Here is a 27,149-nt window from a genome sequence, read left to right on the forward strand (position 1 = left end):
CATGTCCACAGGCCCTGGGGATTCAGACAAGGACACCCTGGGCCATTACTCAGCCCTCCACGCTGTGTGCACAAAACCACACTGAGCCTGGTCTCCTCGGGAGGTAGAGAGGGGACAGATTGGGAAAGGTGCGCGGGAAACACAGGGGTGGAGGGAGGGATGTTGAGAATGTCCCAGACTACACTGGCCTCTAGCCCTTTCTGGGACGGTGGAATGTTCTAGAACTGTGCTGCCCTCTGGCCCTTTCTGGGACGGTGGAATGTTCTAGAACTGTGCTGCCCTCTGGCCCTTTCTGGGACGGTGGAATGTTCTAGAACTGTGCTGCCCTCTGGCCCTTTCTGGGACGGTGGAATGTTCTAGAACTGTGCTGCCCTCTAGCCCTTTCTGGGACGGTGGAATGTTCCAGAATTGCATTGTCCTTTGCGGCAGCACTTGGACACAGAGGGCTATTGAGCACTTAAAATGTGTTAAGTGCAACTGAGGAACAGAATTGTGACTGTACGTAATTTTAGTTACTTGAGTTCAGTGCCACCCGTGACCAGCCGGTGGCCGCTGTCTTGGGCAGCGCAGCTTTCTAACGGGACCTGAGGTATATTACTTGGCTGCCCACTTGAGAGCTGAGGCTTCTGAGGCCCCGCAGACAGGACCTGCGGCCACCTGGGTTGTCAACTCCAGCCTCCGGGGGCATCACAAGGTCCCTGCCAGCAGGTGACCAGTGCCTCCAAGGGGAGGTGGCTCTGTGTACTGGTCACGTCATTTGATTGCAACAGAAATGGCAGAAAATAAACTTGTTCTGACTCTCACGAGGGCTGAGTTTGGGGGTGATGCTGGGTCAGAGAGCATTGGCCTGAAGCCGCCAAAATAGGTATCGAAGAAGGAACCCACCAAAAAGGACGTGTTTCTGTTCCACTTCTAAGTGGATGTCCCCCGTCACCTCACCCATAATTATAGAGGAGTTTACTGACCAGCAGAGCCACTACCAGCAACTGTCACAGCTTGGGGGGCCCTTCCCGCCCAGACCCTGGGCTGCTTTCCTGGTCAGCAACTCTCACCCCCACTGCGTGTCCAACCGCATGGGCCCAGCCCTCGCCCCCAAAGTCTGCAGCTCCCTTGCTCTGCGGAACGGTGTTTGAGAAAGCTCCCCAAGTGCCCGGCTGCGGTGGCGAGGGACAAGACCCCGGCTTAGCTCTTAGCTCTTGTCACCAGCTCCGTGGAACTTCTGGGAAACGGCCTCCAGGTTTTAATGGGGAAGCTGAGGCGCGCTTGAGAGATGGTGACTTCTGAGGAAGAGGCAGGGGCGGAGGGAGTGCTGCTCTCTGATGAGAGGCGGCCCACGGAGGCCCAGGCTGCGCTCGGCTCTTGCCTTTTCTGGGGTCACTTAAAGACAAGGAAAAGGGCCGTCCCCCATCCAGAAGCTCAAGCCCGGAGCTGTTCTGTTTAGGAAAAACCTCACGTTGTGATACCCTCCAGTTGTGCCTTAACAGACGCTTCCAGCCCAAAAAGGCACCTGCTCCGACCTCCCGCACGTTCCGAGAACCCCGCTTGCAGATCACGCAGGCATGTGGGTGACTGGAGAACGCGGTCTCTGCGCTGTCCCTCTCCATGGGGACTTCGGGGCAGAGAAAGGCCCAGGTGTGCAGAGGAGGAAGACGGGGCTGCAGAGCCCGGGCTCGGTCCCACCCGCCCCGCAGTAGCGTCGTGTCCCCACCAGAAACCCAGCCGCAGGTAGGAGAGAACCTTGCTCCGAGTGTGCAGACGGACGCCTTTGTCTCCTGGTAGGTGTTCTCTTTTGTCAGTTATTTTTAAAAGCCGGCGTGAACCCTGGGACGCTGAGACTCTCCCGGGACCCACGCCGAGCTTGGATGCGTTGCCCTGAAACCACAAATACCCCCAGAGGAAAGACGTGGCTCTCAGCCCTCAAAGCAACGGTACAAAAAACAAACACAGACGCTCCCACTCCCTGTTCCAAGTGGCGGCCAGACGCAGAGGTCAAGGTCCGCAGTTTGCGGGATGGGCTCTCAGGGCGGCACATTGTGGCCGAGGTCCGTATTGTGGAAACTCTGGCCCAGACTTGAAAGCTCAAAGGCCCCTCCCTGTGCTTTTATGTTATTTTCTCATTTTGTAAAATACAAACGGGTAGAAGTGCTGGTTCCTGGCGAACTGCCGGCCCTCGCTCCTTCCCTCCCCGTCCTGACCCGAGACCCGAGACCCGAGAGGCTCGCTCCTGCTGGGAGCCCCACGCTGCCCCTGCGGACAGAACCCACTGTGAGCTCTAGCTCGGATGGCCCCTGCCCACCTCCTTCCTGCACCCCTCCCCCCAAGTCTGCACCAGCCCGGAGTCTGGGCCCTTCCACCCCGCATCCCCCCGGCCTGGACGTCCGGCGATCCTACCCACCGCCCTCTGCTCCTCCCTGTCTCCGGAGAAACACCTGGGATACGAGGCCCCCCGAGCCTTCGCCGGCCCCCGTCCTGGGGTTCCCGTCCTGGGCGCTTGGCCTCCTGCCGAGAGGTGCCCACCGGCTCCAACTCAGTGAACGGCACCTCCGCCCCCAGGGCCAAGGCCAGCCTTGGGAGCCCCTCCGAGCTCCTGCCCCTCGCTCCCCACTTTCCAAACAGCCGTGGATCCTGTTGATGGCAGGTCTAGCCGTCACGGGTTCTAGTTCCACTCGCCATGCTCCGTGGTCCGTGGCTGCAGCACCTCCGGCCGGAATCGCGCCGGCAGCTTCTCGATGCCACCCCTTCTCTCCAGCACCCCCAGCTCTCGCCTTATTCACTCTCCTAACACATCTGTACCCCAAGCTCCCTGCTGGGTCGACCTCCTAGCGTGGAGTCCTCTGTGCTGGCACTGCCGCCCCACAGCTGTTTGAGGGAGTCCTCCTCTTCCTCCTCCTCTCTGCAGCCCTCCAGCCTGTGCTTGGGTGGCGCACTCATCCTGTCCCTGGTCCACAGCTTGTTTCCCTGCGACGGCGGGGTCCTCATCTACCTGCTGACTTGCAGCCCAGAGAAAATGCTCATCTGGGGAAGCTGAGTGAGGAGCGCCGATCCGTGATGCGCAGGTGCTGCCTGCCGTCTCCAAGTCAGCTGTCCGTGCTCTTGCCTCAAGGCCTTGGGTCGTGCTGTTCCCTCTCCTGAGAATGCCCTTCCCCTCCTGGCTCTGCTCATAAACTTCCATCGTGCAAGGCTTGGCCCAAGTGCCTCCTCTGCAGTGATTCTTTCCTGGGCTCCTACCCGGAGAACTGTCCCTCTCCTCTGTGCTACTGCGTGTCCTACGGATGTGTGTGACAGCAAGAGAGGGAGAGCGTGAAGCAGCATGGAACAGTATGGGGAAGATGTGGAACAGCATGCAATAGACACAGAGCAGCATGGAACAGCAGAACCAGTACAGAGTGCCGTGGAGCAGCTAGGAGCAGCATGGAACAGACTTGGAGCAGACATGGAACAGCATGAGGCAGACATGGAACAGCATAACCAGCTTGGAGCACGACAGAGCAGCACAGAAAGCATGAAGTAGCCTCGGTGTTCGGCCCTCACCATAGAAAGCATTGTGTAGGGTGGGGAACAATATCCTCCCGGAGATTTCTGAAGTGTGGAACTGAAGTCTCACGTCCCCAAATCTACCTTTCTGCTCTGAGTCCTGTACCTGGCTTGGTGTGTGTGGCGTCTGACCAGCGGCCACTATGCCCAAAACACAGAGGAAGAGCGGAGGTCCCCGAGTGAGCGGCTCTGAGAACCGGGACTGCCGAGAGCATGGGTCTCTCCAGACTCCGCAGAGTTAAGAGAGCTACTCGCGAGGTGCGCACCTCAGGCCGGGCCCTGCTTAGTGCCAGGCTGGAGGCTGCAGGAGGAGTTCTGAGTTCTGCCGACAACCCAGGCCAAGGTGAGAGCACGTTCAGAGGGAGAGTCGGCTCGCCCGTGCATCTACCAACACGCAGGCTCTGCTCTCACGTCTGCCACCAAGCAGGGAGAGGCCTGGCCCCACGTCCATGGAAGCGTTAGCAGGGATGTCAACAGGAAAAAAGCTCTCCTGTTTCCGCCATACTCAAGATCCGTTCACCAACTGTTGCATTGAAGATTAAGGCTGTGTATTTTTTCAATGCCAAGATTATACTCTATCAGAATTTCCTGTGTCAGTTTGGGATTTTTTTTTTTTTTTCATAGTAGCATTGAAATAGGGAAACTATTTTAAAGTGAAATCTTCTGATCCTTTTACTAAATTCTGGAAATTCAGAGGGGGTCGCCCTACAGGTGTTCCAGGTCCCTGAACACATAAACACAAATCAAAGGTACGGACATCAAACAGCATGCGCAGAGCTCAGGCTTCTACATCCATATCCGCGATTCCATAATGAAACACGCAGCTTCCCTGCAATCAACGTTCCACAACCATTTCTCAAACACCTCCCGCCAGTGCATACCAGTTAGCGTGCAAGACAGTGGGCATACGTCCATGAACAGGACAGCAAAGCCCACGGGGCCCAGCCCCGGGCAGGGCGTGCGTCCGCGGGAAGAGGGTGCAGAGACAGGGCATGTGATAAGCAAGTGTGGAATAATGCTAGAGGTGACCAGGGCTCTGTGTCACTCCTGTTCCAGACGCAGGCCCAGTGGCAAAGCAGGCCGGCAGCACTGGCTGAAAGCATTGGACGCTGGAGACATCTGCATGTGGTTTCTGCCCCCCTGGCTGTAGGAGCCAAAGAACGTGGGGGGTCACGGATAAGGATAAGGTCAGGGCGCTGACGCGTGGCTCAGAGGATGGGGTTGGCTCCGCCGGCTTGGAGGTCAGGGCAGAGGTCAGGGGCAGAGGTCAGGGCAGAGTTCGGGGAGAAGGTGGAGGGACCCTCTCCTGCTTGCAGCTCCGACAGTTCCCACATGGACTCAAAGTGTGTGAGCTACACTTTCGATTGGCCTTTTCCTTTTTCCACACCCCACTCACTTCTAGAACCTCAAAAGGGCTGAGTGCAGTGACACAGATGCACGTGTGGGCCACGCTCCTGCGTGGAGAGGGTAGAAACGTCTGGAGTCAGACCCCAGCGGGCAGGCGCTGCCCCAGGGGTCTCAGGGAGCTGGGATGGTGGTGGGTCCCAGAAGGCACAGTCATCATGAGGCTGCCTGGGTCCTCCTAGCTTCCCGGGTGTGGGGAGCAGCAGTCAGAACCTTCTGGCCACTGTCTGTGTCCACTCGGGACGGTAGTAGCAATGGGAACAGGACGGTCTCCCTGCCACTTCCTTCTCGTGGGCCTCGGCTAGCTGCCGGAGGCAGGCTGACCGCTGGGAGCTACCTCCTTCCCTGCTGCACTCCATGAGCACAGCAAATTCTGGGTGTGAGATGGCCTGGAGGTGGCTTGTCTGACGAGGGGGGAGACCCTGGAAGCTCACATCTGTGTGTGCAGGTCCCCGACGTGGGCGCTGCCCGGTGCAGCAGGGCCTCGGTCCGTCTGCCGGACGTGCTCTCCCGTCTGCTGGAGCCTGTGGCCCCATGGGCTCAGACGTGCCCACAGGGAAGGCCAGGCCCCCCTCGGAGCCGGGCGCACAGGGACGCGCGGGTGCTCAGCCAGACGGGGACCCCGGGAGCGTCCGGCGGGCAGGTTAGGCTGGCTCTTCCTGCCCCGCTGACAGGCAGGCACGACGGGCCAGGGCCAGAAGGGGTCCCCTTTCTATAATATCTCAGGGTCGGCTTAGGGCTTCGACAGAGAATGACAGACAGGCTCTCCACGCCCAGAGTTTGTCCTCGCAGCGCTGCGGAGCCCAGAGGGTTAAAGCCGCTGCCTTCGGCTCAGGTCGTGATCCCGGGGTCCTGGGATCGAGCCCCACATCAGGCTCTCTGCTCTGCAGGGAGCCTGCTTCCTCCTCTCTCTGCCTGCCTCTCTGCCTGCTTGTGATCTCTGTCAAATAAATAAATAAAATCTTTGTAAAAACACACACACATTTCTAGGAGAAAGGATGCTTTCTTTATGAAAAGGACACAGATTTCTCATAAAACCGAGAAGAGGCAGGCAGGGGCAGCCAGATGACGTCGGCGGGGGGGGCACGCTTCCACATCAGCGAGGGATTTTCAGGTCAGCTCTTCCCCGGGAAAAAGAAGGAGTTCTAAAGGAGAGTGAGGATCTCATGGGCCTGTAAAGGTCCAGGGCCTTGGCGGAGCAGCAGGCAAAGTCACAGGGCCAAGCCAACAGAGGGTCACATCCTCCCCTACCCCTCCAGTGCTCTGCCCTAATGCAGGTTACCCCGTGGGGACGGGTGGCTGCCGTGCTGCGTCCTGGCTTTCCGTGACCTGCTATGTGTGGCTTGTGTCAGTTCTGCCCCCCACAAACCCTACTAGTGCCCTTGTTTTACCCGTGCAGAAGCTGGGACACACCTGCTGGAGGTTCCTTTCCAAGCCAGGCCACTGGCCGGGCTACAAGCATTAAACCAAGTGTTGTCTGGGGCAGCTCGAAGCGGGGGCACCCAGGAGTACCCCGGAGTAGTCAGGAAGCCTTTTAAACCCTGGAGACAAATAAACCTCCTGTCTCTTGGAGCCGGGGGTCTGTCCTGGAGGCAGAAAATCACCCTACGTGTGTGGTCTGCAAGTTTTCTTTACCTTCGGGGACAGGAGGTGGCTTGCTTTGGGTGAAGGATGCTGGCTGACGACTATGCTGGGAATATCTGTGAAAGACACAGCACGCACGTCTGGTGACCGAAGCATCGTGAGGCCATCCAACTCTCCCTGGGCGAAGGGGCCACGCTTCTCTTCCCCAACACCGAAAAATCAGAGTGTGTTGGCAAAGGACAGTCGGAGGCAAAGCTAGGGGAGCAGGAGGGCGACCTCCCCTAGACTCCTAGCTTCCCCAGGGAGGAGTCCCAAGCCAGGCTCGGTGTGGGAAAGGAGCCAGAACTCAGACGTCGCTCCTGTGTGCGCCCCTCCGTGATGGGAGGACTTTGAAGAGATTGAGAACGGGGGCACCTGTGGCTCAGGTGTGTGTTAAAGCCTCTGCCTTCGGCTCAGGTCAAGACCTCGGGGTCCTGGGATCGAGCCCCGCATCGGGCTCTGCTCAGCAGGGAGCCTGCCTCCCCCTCTCTCTGCTGCCTGCCTCTGCCTGCTTGTGATCTCTTTCAAACAAATAAAGAAATCTTTCAAAAAGAGAGAGAGAGATTGAGAACCTGGAAGAAGTGTACGCTTGCCGTGGAAAGTTTAGACACAACAGGGAAATAGGAGAAAATGTAGGTGACATGCACGCTCGCGCGCATACCGGGAGATAGCTGCCGCCGCCAAATCGGGGTTTAAGCCCTCAGATTTGCCATTTATAGACACGATCACCCCTGCTGGTGATCACTACTGATGAAGTTCTTCTGTGACGACACTGTGCTCGTCTGTAGTGGGAACCATGATCCCCACTTAGAGCCCAGGAAACCCAGGCCCAAAGAGCGGCCGGATTTGCCCCATTCCTTGAGGTGGTGGCTCCGCGGATGGGGGACTCAGCAGTGCGTTCAGGGGCCCGCGTGGAAGCCCAAGGATGACGCTGCTGCCATGAAATCTCCCTTTCGTGTCCCCCCAAGTTTATGGAGATAGGTGCCCCCCTGATGATTTGACATTTGTATATGCTGCAGGCGACCCCACAGCGCGTCTACCCATCACCTCACATAGTTACTGGTCTTGTGAACTCAGGTCCCCGCCGACCATGCCATCACCAGCACCAACACCTCCCAGTTTGAGTCTTCTGGCTCCTTTTGCCCCTGCCCCTGCCCCTCCCCACTTCCCATTTCCTGCACCCCGCAACTTGCCACCAGGAACCTGAACCTCAGGGCCACTCTGGAGATGACAGGGCGGCGCTCGGAAAGAAGGCACGGATGCCTAGTGGCTATGACATTAGCCCAATGTCTGGCCCATCTCCCAGCAGCTGGGGCGGGGTGGGGGCTTGCGATAGGCTCTCTTCTCCCCAGATTGGCCCCAGGGCCTCTGGGATCCCAAACAGGAGAGAGAGAGAGAGGCCGCTGCCTAAAAGGCAGTCATAATTTCCAAGACTCACAACAGGTGTGGCTCTGCTGTCCCAGAAGCTCGGTGTCCGCTTCCCTCCAGGGCGGTTCCGCTTCTTGGAAGCCAGTCCTCCCTGTTCCAAGAGGCCCTGGGAAATGTTCCTCCCCAGAAGAGGCACTGGCCTCGAGGCCTGGTTACACTCCCTACCTGAGAAAGAGCAACAGCTCTTCCTCCAAAACGGCAGGTCTCCCAACTCTCGGAAAAACAGAAGGGGAGACCCAGCTCAGCCAGAGCACGCCAGGACTCCGCCCCATGCGGCTTTGGAATGTTACATCCCGTCCTCATCTTCCACACATCAAGGCTAGATTCTGCCAGGGGAAGATTCTTTCACACCCTGATGTCCGAGGGTTCCACAGTGTGCCACCGGCGGACACGGCCGCATTTACCAAAGCAGGTCTGTCCGCTGTTTGCTTTCTTTCCAATACTGGCCATCAGGTTCCAAAGCCATAACAAACGGCCACGGAGCCAAAACACAGCTCCGTCCTTACTTCCGAAGAGAAATTCCCAGAAGCGGGATGACCAGGGAGAACGCACAAGGCTTGAAGCTACTGGTGGAAGCTCCCGAGAACTTTCCTCTGTAGAAAGATGTTCGAGAGATCCTCCCCTCCAGCGCTCGGGAGAAGAAAGGGCACAGCTTTTAATAAATGAGCAACTAGCGCGGGTTGGCCCTGAACAGACGGCTGTTGGGTAACGTGTGGGAGAAACGGGTCCTTAAGGACACTGCCGGTAGATGGCACTCTTGGCTAAGATTTTAGAGTCTGATTTCAGGGGTCAGAGGTTTTCAGACCATTCAAGAAGCCACGGGGAGCTCTGAGACACATCGCGGACATTATCATACAGAAACCAATCGTAGCAGTGGGCCCCTGGGGTCCCGGGGTGCTGGCACGCAGCTCATGAAGGTCTCCTGCATCCTTTCCGGAGCCCCGCACCCAAGCCCCCTGTGCCTCCCCCATTAATTCTCACGCCGGGAAAGCTGCACTAGACTGGTCTGTTTCCTCCGCACCAACATTCCAGGTCCCGGCAGCGCCCGTCGGCTTATCACCGCTGCCGCTTTACAGCACCACGTGCGGTTATCGATCGGCTCTTGTTGGAGGACACCCTCCAGGTCAGGTGCCCGGAGTTCAGGGCAGTGCTGACCCCGAGGACACACCCTTGCAGGTGTCTGCCGTGTGAACACAGGTGAGATGCTTGAGGCCTTGCCTTCCAGCACTGCCACGTGCTTGCCTTCCTTGAGAAACTGTCACCCATCCCAAGACGGTCGCCTTTGCCACCATGGGGGCCTGGGACAGAGGGTGAACGTCCGTCTAGAGGTGAATAACCCACAGGAAGAAGGGTGGCAGAGGGGCTCGGGGTCCTCAGCAGGACAGCCACAGCCCACTCACCTGTCAGACGAGTTACAGAACCCGGCCCAGCCTGTTTCTCAGCTACAAGACGGCTCTGGTCAATGTCCACGAGGGGCCTCCCTGCTCAGCGCCCGGGGGCTCCCATGGGCTGGGGAAGTCTGCTGGGCTGTGGGCAGCGGGGCCCTCCCGCCCTGGAAGGACGGCTGAAGGACAAGGACGGCGAGATTGTTTTCTGTTTCCCGTAGGCCACGTCAGACAACATCTTGCCCGTCAGCAGTTGTGCGGTGACCTTTTGGCTGCCAGGATTTCATTTGGTTCCAACACTGCTGACATTCAGCTGCGGCTGGGGGCCCGCTGGGGGGCCAGGTGTGGAAGGCCCAGAGTGATGCATCTCGTCCCCCAGGGCGGGACTCTGCTCTTTCCCTGTGCCCGTGTCAGCGTCCTGAGCGAGAGCCCTGGGTCCTTTCCGGTTCCAGGCCCAGGGTGACTGGTGACTGGGAGCCCTTGCACCCATTTTCATCTTGGTAAACTAAAGATCAAAGGGCCTGCACCCTCCAGCCTGCTGGACTCGGGGGCAGGGCCCCCGTCGGTCAGTCTCCGGGGGGAGCTTACGCAGATCTCTAGCTCCCTACCTCCAGAGCTGTGCCCCGAACGCTGCTCTCCGGCAGGGAGAGTCCCCTTAGGGGAACACGGCGATTGGCCCAGAAAGGACCTCGGCCCGTGACGCAGTACCCCAGCGGCCCCCTGGACCCCCGGCTTCCCCCGGAGGGCCGGTCCCGAACGTCCTCGTACTACTGCCCCGGTCCGCAGCAGGAGCAGACCGGGTCGGGGTGGAGGCGAGAGGGGCGGGGACAGCACCTCGGCCCCGCGCGCCCGTCCCCCCACCCCCGGGCCTGAGCGCCCCTGCACGGCCGCGCCCCGTCCGAGCCGCAGGCGCCCCGGCTCCCAGCCCGGGTCGCGGGGCCCGGCCGCCGCGCGAGCAGGTGCGCGCGCCGGCGTCGCGGGGGCGGGGCTTGCGGCCTGGAAGCGGCGCGCGCCGGCGGGGGGCGGGGCGGGGGCGGGGCCTGAGCCGGCCTATAAAAGCGCCGCGGGCCTGCGCCCTGACGCAGCGGCCGGCAGCCGCGCTGGGAGTGGGTCCTCGCGCGCCTCGTGGTCGGCCCGGCCGGAGGCTCGGCGGCATGGCAGGCGCCGGCCCGAAGCGGCGCGCGTCCGCGGCGGCCGCGGCGGCCGAGGAGGAGGAGCGGCAGGCGCGGGAGCGGATGCTGGCGACGCGGCGCGCGGAGGGCGCGGAGGGCGCGGAGGGCGCGGAGGGCGTGACCCTGCAGCGGAGCATCACGCTCTTCAACGGCGTGGCCATCATCGTGGGCACCATCATCGGCTCGGGCATCTTCGTGACGCCCACCGGCGTGCTCAAGGAGGCGGGCTCGCCCGGGCTGGCGCTGGTGGTGTGGGCCGTGTGCGGGGTCTTCTCCATCGTGGGCGCGCTGTGCTACGCCGAGCTGGGCACCACCATCACCAAGTCGGGCGGCGACTACGCCTACATGCTCGAGGTGTACGGCTCGCTGCCCGCCTTCCTCAAGCTCTGGATCGAGCTGCTCATCATCCGGCCGTCCTCGCAGTACATCGTGGCGCTCGTCTTCGCCACCTACCTGCTCAAGCCGCTCTTCCCCACCTGCCCGGTGCCCGAGGAGGCCGCCAAGCTCGTGGCCTGCCTCTGCGTGCGTGAGTACGGCGGCGGGGGCGGGGGGCGGCGGGACCCGCGGGGGCCGGGGGCGGCGGGGCCGCGCCGCCACGTGGGGCGCGCCCGTCGGTGGACGCGTCCTCGCGGGGTGGGGCGGTGAGTCAGCGGGGCCCCTGGCCCAGCCGCGGCGGGGGCGGGGGCGGGGGTGGGGGGCGCGTTCCGCTTCCTCCCCTCGTCCCCTCGCGACGCCCTCCCCCTGCCTCGTGCGAGCGTCCGCGCGGGGCCCGTCCGCGCTCCCCGGGGCCTACCGCCCGGCGGACGCTGCGGTTCGAGCGAGACGCTCATTCATTCCTGCTCCGGACCCGGCCGGTCCCGAGTCGGCAGCGGCTGGCGCGTCCCAAGCCGACGCTCGTGGACGCAGCGGTCTCAAAGGAGCCACCGCGGGTCCGGCCTGCGCGTCCACTTCGTGTGGGAGGGGGGTGCAGGGTGGGCCTGGGGGTGCGCGGTCGTGCTCAAAGACAGCCCTGCTCGTGTTCCTCGCCTTGGGCTTGGTCTGGGTGTGTCGGAGGATGCGGTCCCCGGGGGGCCAGGCCAGGAGTGCTCTGCAAAAACCCTTGTCTTGTGGGATTTCAGGAAAAAATAATTTGTACCAAACATCGTGTGGTTTTCTTCTCTTTCTTGTCTGTTGGCGCCTTTTATGCCTGCCTCCCCTTGGCGGGCTTCTGTGGAGCCGTGCCGGATGGAAGCCTCCTGCTTTCAGAGCTGCCACCGAAGCGAGGGTTTCCTGGACGTTCTGAAGTGCCCAGAGTCCAGAGCCCGCAGGCTACGTTCGGGTTGGGGTCCTGGCCACAGGACCGCGGCCACGGGACCTACTCCTAGGAGTAGCTTCTGATGGGCAGCGGCTGCTGGTGCCGTGGGGATTCTGCAGTGTGTGGGCCGAGTGTCCGGCCCGAGCCACACTGTCCTGCGGGGCAGGCCCACTTCACGAAGTGCTGAGTCCAGAAGGCAAAATCCAGTGCACTTCCCCTTGGCTGCCTGACATTGCGCGCTTTCCGGAGAGAGACCCTGAACAGAGCAGCCATGCGGGGGAAGGAACGTTATTTGCCATTTGGGGGGCCGTCTCAGGATGTGCATCTCGGCTTTAAAAAAACACAAAAACATCTGTGCCAGTAAGAGGTCCATCTGCTCTAGGACAGGAAGACCTGTGGTTTCTGGTGGGGCTTTGAGATGAGGGTTTATGGGATGACACACTGGTCTGGAAAGGGAACGGCCCTCTAAAGGCAGGATGACTTTTTCTGATACGATTATAATAATCGCGTTCCAATATGATCTAGCGCTTGTGGGCCCAGTCTGTGGTGAAACCGATAATGTCTCTAAGGGCCTGTCCTCTCTGTCTTTAAAAGAAAGTCCCTGCTTAAACTTTCAGGTTTAAGTAGACGGCAGAGGGACTGCTGTGAGTTCAGTGCCGCCCCCCACCATGTCACTGTGGCACTGCTGGGCCTGGCCAGGAGTCCTGGACGGCGCCCCTGCCCCTGGGGGGCTGTGAGTGCGGCTGAGGTTTTCCATGTCCTCATCAGTCTTTGGGGCTCTTCCCTGAACCGCCTTGGGAGCGTGTCCGGTGTGTGTAGTAGGTGTGGGTGGCTCTCTCTGGCGGAGAGAGGACTTTCAGTCACAGAAAGGGGCTCCCTGTCTGCCAGGATGAGTGCCCGTCTAGAGCCTCACCGTCTGGAAAGAGAGGCTGGTCCAAGCCTCGCAGAACTTGGAGCTGCCTGGCACGGGCGGCTCAAAGTTGAGCGGGGAGAAAGGTTATGGGTGCCCAGGGAGGCCTTTGTAGGGGCCTCTGAGGAGGCAGCGAAAAGCCACAGAGAGTTTCTGAGTGTCCTCCAAGTATCCCACAACGCTGGGTTCTGGAAGTTCTCCCTGAGGAGAGGAGGGGCACTCTGCTCCGCTCTCCGCCTCGACCCCCCCCCCACCCCGCGCCCGCAGCACTGCGGGCCCAGGCTCCGTGGTGCGCCCAGGGAGGGCCCGGTGGCCTGCCCCTTTGGTGCTGTGTTGCAGGCGCTCGAGCAAAGTTCTCAGGTTTGCTGGTTGGTCTTTTCAGTGCCCTGGGCACAACCCACCACAGTTTTGGCTTCCTAAGAAGTGCTGCTGTGAAACAGGTTGGCTTCTGGGCTTGGTGCGGTCCCGCTGGTAGCATGCGCGGGCATAAAGCCCTTCCTTGTAGGTCTTCCTGCCACGACCCCCACGGGGCCCTCGCCTAGTGGGCTCTGGTGTTGCCCAGTGCATGGAGCGGTGAGAGAGACTCAGTCTGTCCGTCTTTCCCTTTTTTTTTTTTTTTTTAAGATTTTGTTTATTTATTTGACACAGAGTGATCACAGGAGGCAGAGAGGCAGAGAGAGAGGAGGAAGCCAGCTCCCCGCCAAGCAGAGAGCCCGATGCGGGGCTCGATCCCAGGACCCTGAGATCATGACCTGAGCCGAAGGCAGAGGCTTAAGCACTGAGCCCCCCAGGCGCCCCTACTCCGTCAGTCTTGATGGCCGTGTGGGATCTGGCATGAGACCAGGCTTACCTTCTCCCTAAACAAAAACTTCGCAGCATTTGCTTGGACCAGAGAGATGGGGGCTTTTACTTTCAGGCAGAAGCGGCTCAGACTGGAGTTTAGATTCTCGTCAGCTTCAGCTGCTGTGTCGAGGTCACTCCTACTCCAGACGCAGGTGTCAGGCCAGTGGCTGCACACTGCTGGGCGCCTACCCTCCTCTGCCCTCTCCCCCACCATTGGGTGTGGGCGCGACTGGGCCCACTGGGACCGCCGTGAATGGGACCCGCCAGGTGCTTGTAGAGCTCATGGTCTGCTGGTGGCTCTGGGTCCCTTTCAGGCTGGGGTCTAGAAGGCACCTCCATCTGGCTTCTTGTGGGAGACAGACGGGGGTTGCCAAGGGTCCCCTACCCCACCATGCCCCTGGATTGGGCAGATCCATGTGGGGCAGGGGTGAGTGTTCCCCCGGGGACCTGTGAGCCAAGATGGTTTCCAGCTGGTGTCAGGGAGAGCCTGAGCTCTGCGTGGGAACAGACGTGGTCGGCTTCAGGAACTCTGCTGCGGCCTCAGCGGAGTTTCCACATCCGTGACATGGGGATGGGTCGCAGCTCTGCGGGGTGAAGCGGGAACTCTCGGCCACGGCCTGCGGATCAAGCGCGGCACACGGGGCTGCCTTTGTTCCCAGCACCGCCCTGTCTGCTGCTCCCCTTTCGTGTCTTGAGCTGCCCTCGAACTTGTTGTTTTCCAGTCTAGCAAAGAGCGGGAGGCCAGAGAACGGAGAGGAGGCAGGACGAGCGGTGGGTCAATGCCGAGGCCTCCCTCTCTGGCTGGGGTCGGAGCTGTGACGTGCCTACCCCCAAGGAGTCCCTTCCTGCCTTGGGGACAGGAGATCGGAGGTCCCGATGGTGAGGGGCATGGATCAGGGATGGGTTTGGCTGGCCGTGGGTTGGGGCCGGCCGACGTGAGGGTCAGTCAGTTGGGGTGATGATCAGAGTGGGAAGGAGCCCAGGCCCTACCCCCCAGTCTCCTGGTTGACCGGCTGTCCTCCACCAGGTCCAGGCGTTGCCCACTCCGGGGGCTGCGGGGTACCCACACAGTGTGTCTGCCACTATACGGCCTGGTCTCGGGCATCTGAACGCCTGCCCTCCACCAGGGCTGGGCCCATCTCGGCACAGTCAGTGAGTTTGCACGTTGTTCGCGACCCCAGAGTCACAAGCCGTGAGCTAAGTGCAGGCGACGGCCCAGTCATCAGCACAGAAATCTCACTTTCCCAGCCAGACACGAACGTGCCCGGGCCACTGGAGCAAGTCACGCTGGGTCACGGGACTGAAGCTCAGCCCCGTGGGGTCCTTCACAAGAGCGCGTGACTTCGAGGAAGCGCGAGATGCTGGGTGGGCATTTCTAACCCTTCTCTCTCTGGGTCACGGACCCCTTCGATAATCCGATGGAATGTGCAGACTCTGCCCAGAAATGGGTTCCAGGCGTATTAACTCGTAAGTGTGCATAATCACGGGGTTCTCACAGCCCTGCCCCCCCAAGGGTGGCGGAAATGGGTCTGGCGTCTCCTGGCTGCCTGCCGCCACATGTTCCTGCCCCAGCCTTTGAAACGAGGGTTGCCGTCCTTCTCGTATGGCCAGGGAAACTGAGGCAGCGGTGGGCTGGGAGCCCATTGTGCGTGCCGAACCGCCTTTTGTCATGGTGTGTGGGGACACATGGCCACGTCTTGGGCGGGAGCGGCGGATGCCAGGGCCCTGGGGTGGTGTTGGTCGCCAGGTTCAGGCATCCGGTCAGCCAGGGTAAGGAGACGGGGGGACCTGAGGTTTGTCCCATGGAGTCTCTGGGGTGTGCTTGTACCCTGACCGGGGTGCCTGACCCCACCCCACCTCCCCGACCCCCCGCCGCCGTGCACAGCTGGCCAGGGAGCCTTTTATCTTTCCTTCTCGTTTCCATCCAGATCTTTCTCTTGCACAGGAGCTTCTAGGGCAGGGGAGGCCCACAGCTGTGCGCCCCCCCCCCACGCCTCTTCCTGTGCTCACCTGGATTGCCAGTTCCCATTAGCCTTCTGTGACCCACAGCAGGTACTGGGACCAGGGGCTGCTGGGGGGCGCGACCTCCCTGGGCCCTCTCTGCATTGCTGCCTGGGTGCTGCCCAGGGCACACCTGTCCCCAACACTGGGCTTTGTCCCGGGCCCGCCCAGCCGGCCTCCAAGCACCCGTGAGCCTAGGGAGGCTCACAGTGTGGGAGGTGCCTTTCCCTCTGGAGGCCTGGAGGGCGGACCTCCCTCCCTCCCTCCCTGCGGGAGAATTTTGGGGGCCACGCCCACCCCTCCCACTGCGTGAGGCCCGGGCCCCACCCTCCCTCCCTTCTGGGCCCTTGGAGCTCAGTGCCTGCAACGTGATCCTGCTCTGAGTCCCTCTGACCTTGGCTGCCGGGTGGCATCTGTCCATACTGAGACCCGGCGGATTGTCCGTGCTTGTCTGTGAGCTCACAGCGTGGCCAGTCCAGCTCTGAGGCCACTGCAGGGAAACGGGCCTGAAGTCCACCGTGATCTTGTGGCCAGCCTCATGCTTTGTCCGTGTCCGTGTGAGCGGCCAGGGCTGGCCCCGGGTTCGGCGTGGGGCACAGACACGCTAATCTCCTGCCTGAGTTACCTGGGCTGCAGCAGAAGGCCTGGGTGGGGCTCTAGGCCCTGTCCCTGTCCCCACACTACAGTGAGTCCCTTGGGCTGTGTGACCTGGGGCTGGGTGCTTAGCTTCTCGGAACCTGTGTCTCAGAGCAGAGCAGTGGGGCGCGGGCGCGCGTCAGAGGGGGTGATCTCCTCCCTGCAGGGACGAGGGACAGAGGAACTGTCCGACGTCGAACGGGACAGGGCACTTGTGCCTGGTAGGGGGGACTGGGGGCCCAGGAGCCGTGGCCCTCTGAGGTGTAGCCGTGGGTAGAGACGGGGCTTGGCTGGAGCTGCCCCTAATCTGGGCACCCTCGTGTCACAGCCCTGGTATAGGGGGTGTCTCCTGCGATTATCTTAGACCCCCTGGAGCTAAGGGAAAGGACCCAAGGACCTGGGATGGGTGTGGGGGGAGGACGGCTGGATGGGGCCCGGGCAGAGCAGGTGTTCCCCCTCAACCCCCGGAGGCCACCTGCTGGCTCGCCCTGTGGGGGACCAGGGTCAGGGGTCTGGGGAGGAAGGGAGGCCCAGCCGCAGTCTGGTTAAGGAGGCTCTCGTCCCGGTGGATGGGTGAGGTCATCACTCCCAAGACAGGGAGTTTGAGGACCTGTGTCTGGCCTGGTCGTCAGGGAAGGGGGCCCCTGGCAGGGAGCTGTTTCCAGAACACCAAGGGAAAGGGCTTGGGAAGCCTCGCTGTGGTTCAGCAGCGTGTGGCCTGCCTGAGCAGCCCATGCTGGGATGTCAGGCCGGGGGGGGGGGGGTACACACCGGGCCCTGTCCTGCGGCCGCCTTACCTGGGAGGAGGGAGACGTGTTTGAACATGTTGTCTAGCTCCGGTCAGGCCCTGTCTTGTAATGGGGGGCATGCCGTGGGGGCACCCACCCAGGACGCTCTTGGCTGCCCCTCTCCTGGGCACGGTCCCTGCAATGCCAGCGCAGCCTGCACGAGGAACCTTCCATCCAGAGAGCGGCAGACGTTGGAGGGACAACCTGCTTCGGCCCCGGGCCGGCGTCCCCTGACCCAGGACCCACCCGGCCCCTACCCTTCGGAGGGCGCTTGGTACACAGGCATCACGTGTGTGCACGTGGCGGGTGGGTCCCTGGGGGATTTGCCCCCCCCTCGGTAGGCAGCCGAATCACCCGGTTGGGAGGGCTGGGGAGCAGGATCGAGTCCTGGCCAGGGCTCCAGAACACAGGAGGGGGACTGGGGAGACCCGAGCCTCCTCTCCGCACTCCGCACTCCGCACTGGGCCGTGTGACTTCCAGTGAGTCCGACAACCTCTCTGCGCTCCATTCACCCAACTATCTGATGAGGCTAGATGCTTCCCTGCCCTCTCAGGCTGTGACCACCGCGTGTTTCCCTCCGTTTTCCTCTGCAGGAGAATGACGAGAGGTGCAGGGTGGATGGCTGGGGGTTTCCAGGCCCCCAGGGGGACCCCAGAGCACTGAGTTTCCCGCACAACAGCCTGGTCTGTCCTGAGCTGATCTTCAGGGTCGGCAGCGACCGGCTGGTGGGGGCTGGACAGTGAGTTCGCCTGTTCTTCCCACCCTCCCCCGAAGCATGTCAGCACTCGGGCCTCGCTTCAGAGCCGGGGGGGGGACGGGCTACCCTCCTGGCTGTCCTGGTTGTTCTTGCGGCAGGGGCCCCCGGGGACCTCCCTGTCCTCCAAGAATTGTGCCTCAGAAAAGCCGATAAAGTGAGACGCCGCTGTCTGTCGGGGGTCCCTGCTCGCTCCAGGTCTCGGGGGGTTGGCAGCTTTCCGAGCTGACTAAGCCTGCCCCTCGCGGGTGTGTTTTTGGCGTGAGCTCGCCAGCCCCATTCCTGATGCGAGCTGGCACCTGCGCCCCAGGGCCTGGTGAACTCCTTGGTCAGATTAAAAATGGAAGGAAATGTGGAGACGCACGTTCCAGGGCGGGTCTTGGGGAATTTGAAAACAGGACGCTGGCGTGTCAGCAGTTTCTTTCCACAGAGAAGCCGGGAGTCGACTTGTGGGGGGCGGCTTGAGAGCCAGTGTCCCCGCCTCTGTGGAGGGGCCGCGTCCCCCTCTCCCCCGCAGCCAGCGGCCTCTTGCGGAGGGAGCCTCAGGCCCTGTGGGAACAGCTCCCTGCCCTTGGGTGGGTCTGGAGCAGGGCTCTCGACCTCAGCTGGCTCCGTGTTCTAGCACGTTCCAGAGCTGAGGTAGGCCTGTCAGGTGGTTTGGGGTCATGCGCATTCCTTTTCTCAAAATCACCCTCCGGTTCTTCAAGGGGGATCTTTGTGGGGATCTCTGGGCCCGCAGCTCTGGCATCCCAGGGCAGAGTTAGGCATGCGGACTCTCAGACCGGCCAATCGGAAGCTCTGGGGTGCCCGTCCCCCACTATCCCAGGAGGCCCTCGGGCCAAGGGCGTCAGGTGTCCAGGGAGGGGGAGATGCTATCTGCCCTGGGGACAGGGACAGAGTCAAGGCGGCACCTGAAGGAGGAGGTGATCACGGCCCCCAGGTGGCCTCTTGGGGGGGGGGGCTCGCCCAGAGGACATGTGCACCTGTGAGGGGCAGGGGCCAGGTGCTGGTAACGACCCCCACCCTCCTGAGCCCCTGTGAAGCGCTGGGCCCCTGCGAGTGCTGCGGGGGTAGGGATGAGGGGGGCGGGGGGTTGGGATATGGTTCTCTCTGGCTTTCTCATGACCTTCCCCTGGTGTGCTTGACATCAAGTCAGTGGAGGGGGAGGGTTAGGCCTGCCTGCAGGTGCTCAGAGGGCGGCGAACCCCGCAGTGCAGCGCGGGTGCTCACGCACCACCCTCGTTAACCACGGTCCTCTGACTCTGGTGCCGGGGTCCACACGGTCCCGAGGAAGCACAGCCTGGGGCACTGGGCCTGCTGCAGCGCTCCGTGTTTTACCCTCAGTTGGTGTGGCTTTTTTGTGTCTCGTTTTGGTGTATTTTTTTTCTTTTTACTTCTTTTATTTTTATCTTGAAAATTTTTGTTTGGTTTTGGTGTTTTTAAATGAAAACAGGCCCCTGCATGTCAGCCGACCCTCTTGGATGAAACAGCCCCATGAGTACATTTAACACGAGGCTGCTGTCCAGGAGTCGGGGCTCTGGCGGGTGATCGGGGTCCCTGGGGCGGCGTCCAGAGGTGAGAGGTCAGGTGGGAGGTGGGGCCGGGCTGCGGAAGGGAGCCTCTGAGTCCTGGCCAGGTAACGGTCTTCCCAGAGGCAGAGGCCAAGAGGAGGCAGGCGACCTGCAGTCTGGTGGAGAGTATGTGCGTCCCCGCCCCCACTCAGGGCACCTTCTGTGACCCCCACCCCGTGCCTTTGTGACGTCCGCAGCTTGGAGGCTCCACCAGGGACGGGGAAGCAGGGAGCATGCAGGGTGTCCCAGGTCACATGCAGCACCAGCAGTGGCAGGACACCCCACACTCGGGGTCAGGGACCCCCGACCCGACCCCCGACTCCGGGTCGGACATCCGGAGTGCTCCCTGAGGGGACCCTGGGAAGAACAGGTTGGGGGTTCCAGAGCCCAAGGCCCGAGTGGCCCTCTGGGGATGTGCACCCCCGGGTCTGCAGGCAGGAATCTCAACAGACGTCACCTACTCTGCAAGCCTGGAGCTCGCAGCAGCGTCTCCCTGTGACCAGGTGTCCCGCGCGGCTGTGGGGTCGTCCTTCCTTCCTGGGCAACACTACCCACCGTTGAGGTGCAGGAGGAGCCCCCCCCCGAGACCCTGGCTCCTTGGCTGAGGTGGAGCTGCTGCTCCTGCTGGCCAGCGAGGAGGCCTGTGTCGCAGCAGGACGAGGACGGGACAGACACACACGTGAAAGACAAGGGCTTAGTGCAGTTTGCAGCGCGGCCGCCAGGCCCAGCCTGCTCCCGGCCGTCCTCAGCTGCCCAGAGCTGCTTTATCTCCCCAGGCCCGGCTGAGCGCATGCGCGAGCACAGCCCCGCTTATCTGGAGGTGCCCGTGTGGGGAGCCTTCCCAACGGCACCTCTGCCCCCGTCGGCCGGCCTGCTGGGGCGGGCCCTGTGGCCGCCTTCCCGCTGCCCACTTGTGGGCCACAGGCCCTGGAGGGCTGCGCGTCCGTGAGGACAGTGGCCATACCGCTGACCCTTGGCACGTCCTCCCCTTACACCCAGGGTCCCAACGTCCCCACCAGACACCCGGCAGCAGCCCCCCCCGCCCCGCTTCTGCGGGTGTCAAGTCCTCAGGCCGGGCAGCGGAGATGCACAGCCAGGGGCCTGGGTCCCTGAGGAATGCACATGTTTACTTAAGATTGTATCTCGTTTTGAAACTTTTTAAGAGAGGAACGCCGTGGAGAGTACTAAAACATTCCTTTATTTGTCAGCGAAAGTCAGGGAACTTTAAAGTTTCATCAAATACTCAGTTTTTCTTTCTATAGAAGTGGATGTTGTGAGGTAGCGTTGTTCTGTGAGCAGGACCCTTCGCCTCCCGCCTGCAGCCTGCCTTGCCTTGCCTGTCGGTGACCTGGTGCTTTCAATGTGACCTAGAGCTGTGTGTGTGTGTGAAGAGAGGCTCTCCGCGCCTGCCAGGCCGGCTAGGGAAAGGTCAGGTGTGGGCACGGGCAGGACGTGCACCGCGCATTCCTGATGGAGGGGCAGTGGCGTGCAGGGGGAGCGACCCGGGGCCTCTGTCCTGCCGCGGTGACCGCCGAGACCAGCACAGCAGTAGCGGGCATCGCGGTAGGACTGACCGTGAGCCGGGAGCTTCGGGCAAGCCTGCTTTACATCCTGGAGCCGGAATTGTCCCCTGTGAAATGGGGAAAGGGGTGGGCAGACCCCAGAAGAGCAGGGGCGGCGTGCAGGGCCGTCCAGAGCTGTGCCCACGTGCCGCTGCCAGGAGACCCGCCTGCCGCGAGCCGCATGGGGCAGGGTGTCCAGCCTTCCCGGAGCACCGCCTCCCAGCGCTGCTGCCCCCCCCACCCCCGCCTCCCTGGGGCGGGAATGGCGGAGTGATGCAATGGGGCCCTCCGCCGCCTCCTGCCGGAAGTGCATTTCCATCTGTGCAGAGTGCTCTGCCACCTGTGCCTGGCGAGGGGGGCCGGGGGCCTCTGCGCCAATACTGGCACCCTCACCCCATAAGGAAATGTGACGCTGTCTCAGAAAGCCCCGGCCCCACTCTCTCGCTTTGCCGAGGCTCCGGGGATCCGGTGGCAGGAAGGAACGGCCCCAGCCTGGGCTTGCCCTCCCCGGCCCTTCCACCCCGGACCCCAGCCATGTGGCCAGATGAATCCATGAGCACAGGGCTGAGCGCTCCCCTGGAAGCTGAGGACACGGGAGTCCCGCTGCTGCTCCCCCTGCCCTCCACTGTCATGACCGAGGGGCTGCCAGATGGACCGCAGAGACCTGGCTCTCAGTCCTGGGTCTGCCCCTACCATGTTGGGGGCAGGGGGCCACTCTGAGCCTCTGTTTCCTCTTCTGTGTGGAGAATGGCCATGCTGACGTGGCTGACACAGGACCGCCATCTCCCTGCTGGTTCTGAGGGCCTGGACCGAACACTCCTGGGGCCACTCATGAAGGCCCCCCGGGCTGTCTGCCCCATGCACACTTGAGCCTTTCCTAGCCAGGCTCAGCTCCTCATTCACCCCTGTGGTGTGGACGCTGAGTCTGGAGCCCCACCGCCCTGCGGCAGCTCCTTTTACTATAGGGCCTGGGAGGGGCGGGTGCAGACCACGGCCCTGGAACCCGGGGCCCTCCAGGGTCCACGCCGGGCCCGAACACCACTGCTCTTTGCTGCCCTGCCCAGCTCAGGACACTTCTGAGTGTGTCAGCTCTGGAAGGGCAGCGGCCGGGGCCGGACTCGGCTGAACGTCAGTGAGAAGCAGCATCTTGCGTCCGTCCGTTGCATCAGCCGGAGCCCCGGGCAGTGAGGAATGTGGCCGGGGGGAGGGGCGCTATTAAGGCGTCAGTTAATTTCCTGGAACAAAAAGCAGGTGGCAGGGTGAAGCACCCTGGGACAGTTCCTGTTTTTCTTCTACTGGAGCTGTTGGGTCTTACCCAGTCATTAGGGCGGATTTATTTCTTTGGGCCTTAACTGCTCTAACTGAAATTTCACTGATTCACTGTAGTTGGGGAAGAAGCCCCCTGGGGCCCACCAGTCCCGGGCGGGTTCTGTGTCGGAAAGAGAAAAGATGTGCAGACCTCTCCGGTGCGTCTTACCTTAACTGCAGCCCTTGGAGAAGCTGTGGGTGTGGGGGGCTCGTGGAGGGGCCCTTCCAAGGTCCAGGCCCTGTGGGTTAAAGTCAGAGGACCAGCCTCCAGGAAAGAAGGGCCCCGCTCCACGCCCTTGCGGGATTCTGGTGTGAAAGCTCCCCGGCAGGTCACCTCGAGCGGCTTCGGGAGGACGCAGCCTGGCGAGCTCCCCCTCCACCCCGCGCACCACGGGCGTCCTCCCGCGGCGGAGCGGCCGCGACGCCAGCTCCCGAGCTCCGTGCACCCTTCCTGCGTCTCCCGCACACCCGCCGTTTCACCTCACGGATGCCTCCGCTTCGGGTCAGGGCCTGGGGTCTCCCAGGAGCCAGGCAGGGCCTGCTTGTGCACATCTGAGCGTGTCGGTAGAGCCGGGCTTAGCTGCCCACCTGTGCCGCCCGACCCCAGTCCCACCACCTCTCCCGTCCCGGTCGGGCGGCCCGCGGAGCTGGGTGTGATTTCCGGTTCTCAGCACATGCGGGGAAAACCCCCAGCTGGGTCCACCCTCTTGGGCCTGGCCTCGCCTTCAGCCCCCATTTCATGGGTCGGAATGGCCCCCCATGGTCCCAGCACATGGCTTGTCATATGGGTTTATGCTAACTGTACCTCCCTTACCTGTTTCCTCTGTGGGATTCCAGAAGGTTTTGTCTGCAGAAAGGGTTTCCCACCTTGGGTAAGCGAGGTGGACTGTGTGGGCACCTGAGTTGGGCTGAAATGGTGGGAGGAGCCTGTAGGAAGGTGTGTTTGTGTCTGTAACCTGTGCTCCGAAGGGGGCCCCAGGTGTGCCACAGGTGCAGCAGGGGTGGGGCGGGGCGGGCTGTGGGCAGAGGCTGGCAGGGGTTGATTCATTCATTAAATGTGCTCTGGGGCACAGGGGTTCCTGGGGGGTTCAGTCGGTAAAGCGTCTGCCCTGGGCTCAAGTCGTGATCCCAGGGTCGCAGGATGGAGCCCCGCGTCAGGCCGTGCGGAGCCCTCTCTCGCTGCCGCTCCCCTGCTGCTGCTCGCTCTCCCTCCCTCTTTCTCTCTCTCTCAAATAAATAAATAAAATCTTTGCGATAACCCAAGGGTGAGTGGGATTGTAGCTGTTTGGGGAGTCGAGAAGCTCTGTGCTCAGCCTCTGGCCTTGAGCCCAGAGAACGCAGAGCAGAACCAGGCCTGGAAGCTGGGAACTGCCGGAGGCGCTGGGCCCCCCTCCCTGGGGGAGCCGGTGTCCCTGAGGCCCTGTCCCGTGTCACTCACTGCTGCGCTCTGTCCACAGTGCTGCTCACGGCCGTGAACTGCTACAGCGTGAAGGCCGCCACCCGGGTCCAGGACGCCTTCGCCGCGGCCAAGCTCCTGGCGCTGGCCTTGATCATTCTGCTCGGCTTCATCCAGATCGGGAAGGGTGAGTGCAAGCCCGGGGTCGCCGGCCCCGAGTGCCCCTGCCCAGAAGGTTCAGCACTCGGCACACACGGTTTCACTAGAGCCGGTCACGCTGTCCAGCGACAGGCCCTGACGTCCTTACGGAGACTGGACAGCGAGTTAAATCCTGAGTGATGGGGAGAAACAGACCCGCCCTGGCCCCTCCGAACCCCACTCCTACCCACCTGCGAGGGCGGCTGTAGGATGGGGACATAGCCATTTGCAGAGGGACCTCGGGGCTGCGCCTGGCACCCGGAGGGCGAGGAGGGTGGAACAGTCACAGAGTCTCACACGGGGCCACGTCCCACGTGCATGCTCGATGCGGGGGGGCTGTCTGTCAGGGAGGATGGAGGGCCTCCCCCAGCCCCAGCACCATGCCTGCTGACCCTTCCCGCTGCGGGCTACCACTGTCTGACCCTCTAGGTCACCCACGCCTTGGTGCTTGGTGGCAGTGTGTCCTCTCCGTGCTGGGGAGGGAAGTACGCGGTTTCCCCGGTGGGGGTGGTCTCCAGCTGGTCTCCCAGACCAGCGCTCCCGCAGGTGGTCCTTCAGAGAGGGTCACCACGGGGACGCACAGCCACGTGCACACAGAGGACCCACGGAGGCCCGGCCGGTGCCCCACAGCCTCTGTGGTGGCCTCGCTCCACGTCCGAGCACTCTCCAAGCCCTGGGGTGTGGGAAGGCAGCACCCACGCCTCCGGCTGAGCGGGGTGCTGGTCGCCTGCTTCACCGAGTCTCGGGGTCAGTGCGAGAGCCTGGGCTAGGGCCAGGTCTGTGCCGCCCATGGTCGCGGGCCGGCCCAGGGCTGCCCCTCGTGCGCAGGCTTCTTGGGCCTCTGTGGGCGTCTTCCCCCGACCCCCAACTCCTCACGTGTAGGTTAGCTAGGAGTCGAGTGAGTAGAAACCCCGGAACGGCCCCGCGTCGGCCGTGTCCCCCAGGCTCCTGCCCGTGATACCCAGAAGCGCGTTCTTGTTCTCGGCGCCCTGCTCCCTTCCTGTGGCGGCCACGCAGGGCACCCCACTTTACAGGAACCCAGGGTCCACAGACCATGGCCCATGCACGGGGAAGTCTCACTGTTCGGGAGAATTGGGGGCCCGTGGGCCATCTCTGGCGCCGGAGAGAAGCCCGTGCGCCGGTCTGCGCTGGCCTAGTGACACGGCAGGGAGGGTCGGGCAATTGAGGCAGACCAGCTTTAGCGGACACGGCCGGGGTGTGAGGGCTTCTCACGTGGCCCCTGCCCCTCTTGAGAACCCAGCACCCCGAGCTACGATCACCACCTGATTTCCAGACCCCTTTCTGGGGCAGGTGGGTCACTGCTTCGGGGGCCAGACCTCTTCCTGGGAGCCTGTCCCCAACCACCCAGGAGATCCTTAGTACCCTCCCGGCCTCAGGGGCACCGACCAGGCAGCGCTGGGGGGTGGGATTGGCCCCCAGTTGGGGCCGCTGCTGCTCCGGGGCTCCCACCGCACCCCAGGACTCCAGGGTCCAGCATCTTGCAGATAGGACTGTATCTTCTTCCTTATTCCTTGAGTTCTGAGGACCTGGCCGGCGCTTCCCTGTGCAGCATCGTGAGACAGTCAGGCTGGGCAGGACCCCGCGGGCCAGCCTCTGTGCGGCCGGGAGACATTCAATAGATCTGCTCCGGAGGGGATTCGCCTGGCTGGTCTGATGAGCCACAGACAGATGAGGAATGTGGAGGGGCTGACCTGACTTTTGTGAAAACACAATTCAGTCCGAAAAGCTTTTGTTCGGCTGGAATACCTAATGTGTTTATGATGTTGATGCCGTGGAAAACACCCCTCCCCCCACCCGGCCCCTTACGCAGTTCCTTTCTGAACTCCGGATACAGTGCGGCGTCTGCGGAATTCTGCCTCCTGGTTTTCTCCACGAGCTCTGTGTGTTCCCAGATGCATGCCTTCCCTTCTGGGGGGCACATGGTTGTAAAGTGGACCCCTTCTCCAGCGGAGTCTGTGGTCTGACTCTTCTTCCCTCGGGCATCCTGCCCGTCTCCCTGGGTCCTCTTGCTGATGGCTGGCGGGAGGGCCCGGATCCCTGGGACAGGGGCTCGGCTGGACGGCTTGACTGTCCCCGGCTGGGTAGCGTCACAGCACAGACCCCACATGCCTTGCTGCCCTGGGCTCTGCGTGCCAGTGTTCTGCCCCAGCCCACCGAGCACCCCGGGGCCCAAGAGCTGCAGAGGGGGTCTGAGTCCAGCTGGCCTGTGGTCAGCCCCAGGCCTCAGCTGGTCTCATTCCCTTGAGACCCATGAGCTGTCTGCCCTTGCTTTTCCTGCTGCCCTTCACTGGAAATCTGAGGCCCTGAGTGTGACTCCGTACAGAGCCCTGACAAGGACTTGGCCCTGCTGGCCGGGGCTCAGCTCTGGGTGGGGACACCAGACAGTGCAGAAACAGGAGAATTACGGACAGGCAGATGGGGCGCCAGCCCAGACCGGGACTGAGGGCGGGGTGGGGAGTGCTGGATGAAGGCACAGAGCTAGGGGGACAAAGGGGCCACTCTGCATGGCCCCAGGCTGGGATCTTGGTGTGGGAGCGGCTCAGCTGCCCTGCGGCTGGGGGTGGGAGGCCGCCCGCGGAGTCGGGCATGCGGGCCTGGCGCCATGCGAGGTGTCTGGATTCGCTCCCAGAATTTTCAGGAGGCGAGACGGAGCTCAGGTCAGCATTTCAGACCCAGGGGCTCCCGTACGAAGCAGGGCAGGCGTCCGACAGGCAGGCAGGCGGGGTGGGCGGAGGGCACTTCGAGGGCCCTACTGGCCCGCTGCCTCTACCTGCCTTTGTCCTTTTGGTCTGTGGATTCCTTCCGTGTGTCGCCCCACAGAGACCATGCCCCGAGGTCGGGCCGTTCCCAAAGCCAAGGAGGCGTTTCTCAGACCAGAGGTGGGAGTGGGGTGCTGAAGGCACGTCCCTCTGCCCAGGTCCCTCCCAGAGGACGCACAAAGGGACCTTGTAGTTCTGCTCGGGCTGCGGCATCGGTGGGAGAGAGGTTTCAGTGCGGACCGCCCCTCCTACAGATAAACCCGGCCTGCGGAGCGCTGTCCGCCTCCCACGCCGCGTCCGAGCACGATGTCCTCTGCTGAGGGAGGTCGTGGCAGGCAGAGTCTCCGTGCGCCAAGCAGTCCTGCCCCCTACGCCCGAGCCCTGCAGCAGCTCGCTCGGGTTCACCCGGCTGCCGGGACGTTGGCCCCCAAACGCTGGGGGACATGGGTGTGGTCTGCACGGCGGGCCGAGGCTCCCCAACCCGGCCTTGATTATCTCGCCCGCCTGGGCACTGTCCCAGCATGATAGGGGCATCTTGAGCGGGGGACGTGTGGGAGACGGC

General features: G+C 62.5%; 1 protein-coding gene across 1 annotated transcript in view; it reads left to right on the top strand.

Annotated features, from left to right (window-relative positions):
• The first annotated feature begins 10,458 nt into the window (after positions 1-10,458).
• Positions 10,459-27,149, top strand: part of SLC7A5 (solute carrier family 7 member 5) — a 30,931-nt gene continuing 14,240 nt past the window's right edge. The window contains exons 1-2 of the mRNA XM_082711545.1: positions 10,459-11,072; positions 23,671-23,796. Of these exons, the coding sequence (XP_082567671.1) occupies positions 10,529-11,072; positions 23,671-23,796 (670 nt within the window). The 5' untranslated portion in view covers positions 10,459-10,528. The remainder of the gene's footprint in view (positions 11,073-23,670; positions 23,797-27,149) is intronic.

This window comes from Mustela nivalis, assembly GCF_964662115.1.
Source record: "Mustela nivalis genome assembly, chromosome: 18".
NCBI classification, from domain to species: domain Eukaryota; kingdom Metazoa; phylum Chordata; class Mammalia; order Carnivora; family Mustelidae; genus Mustela; species Mustela nivalis.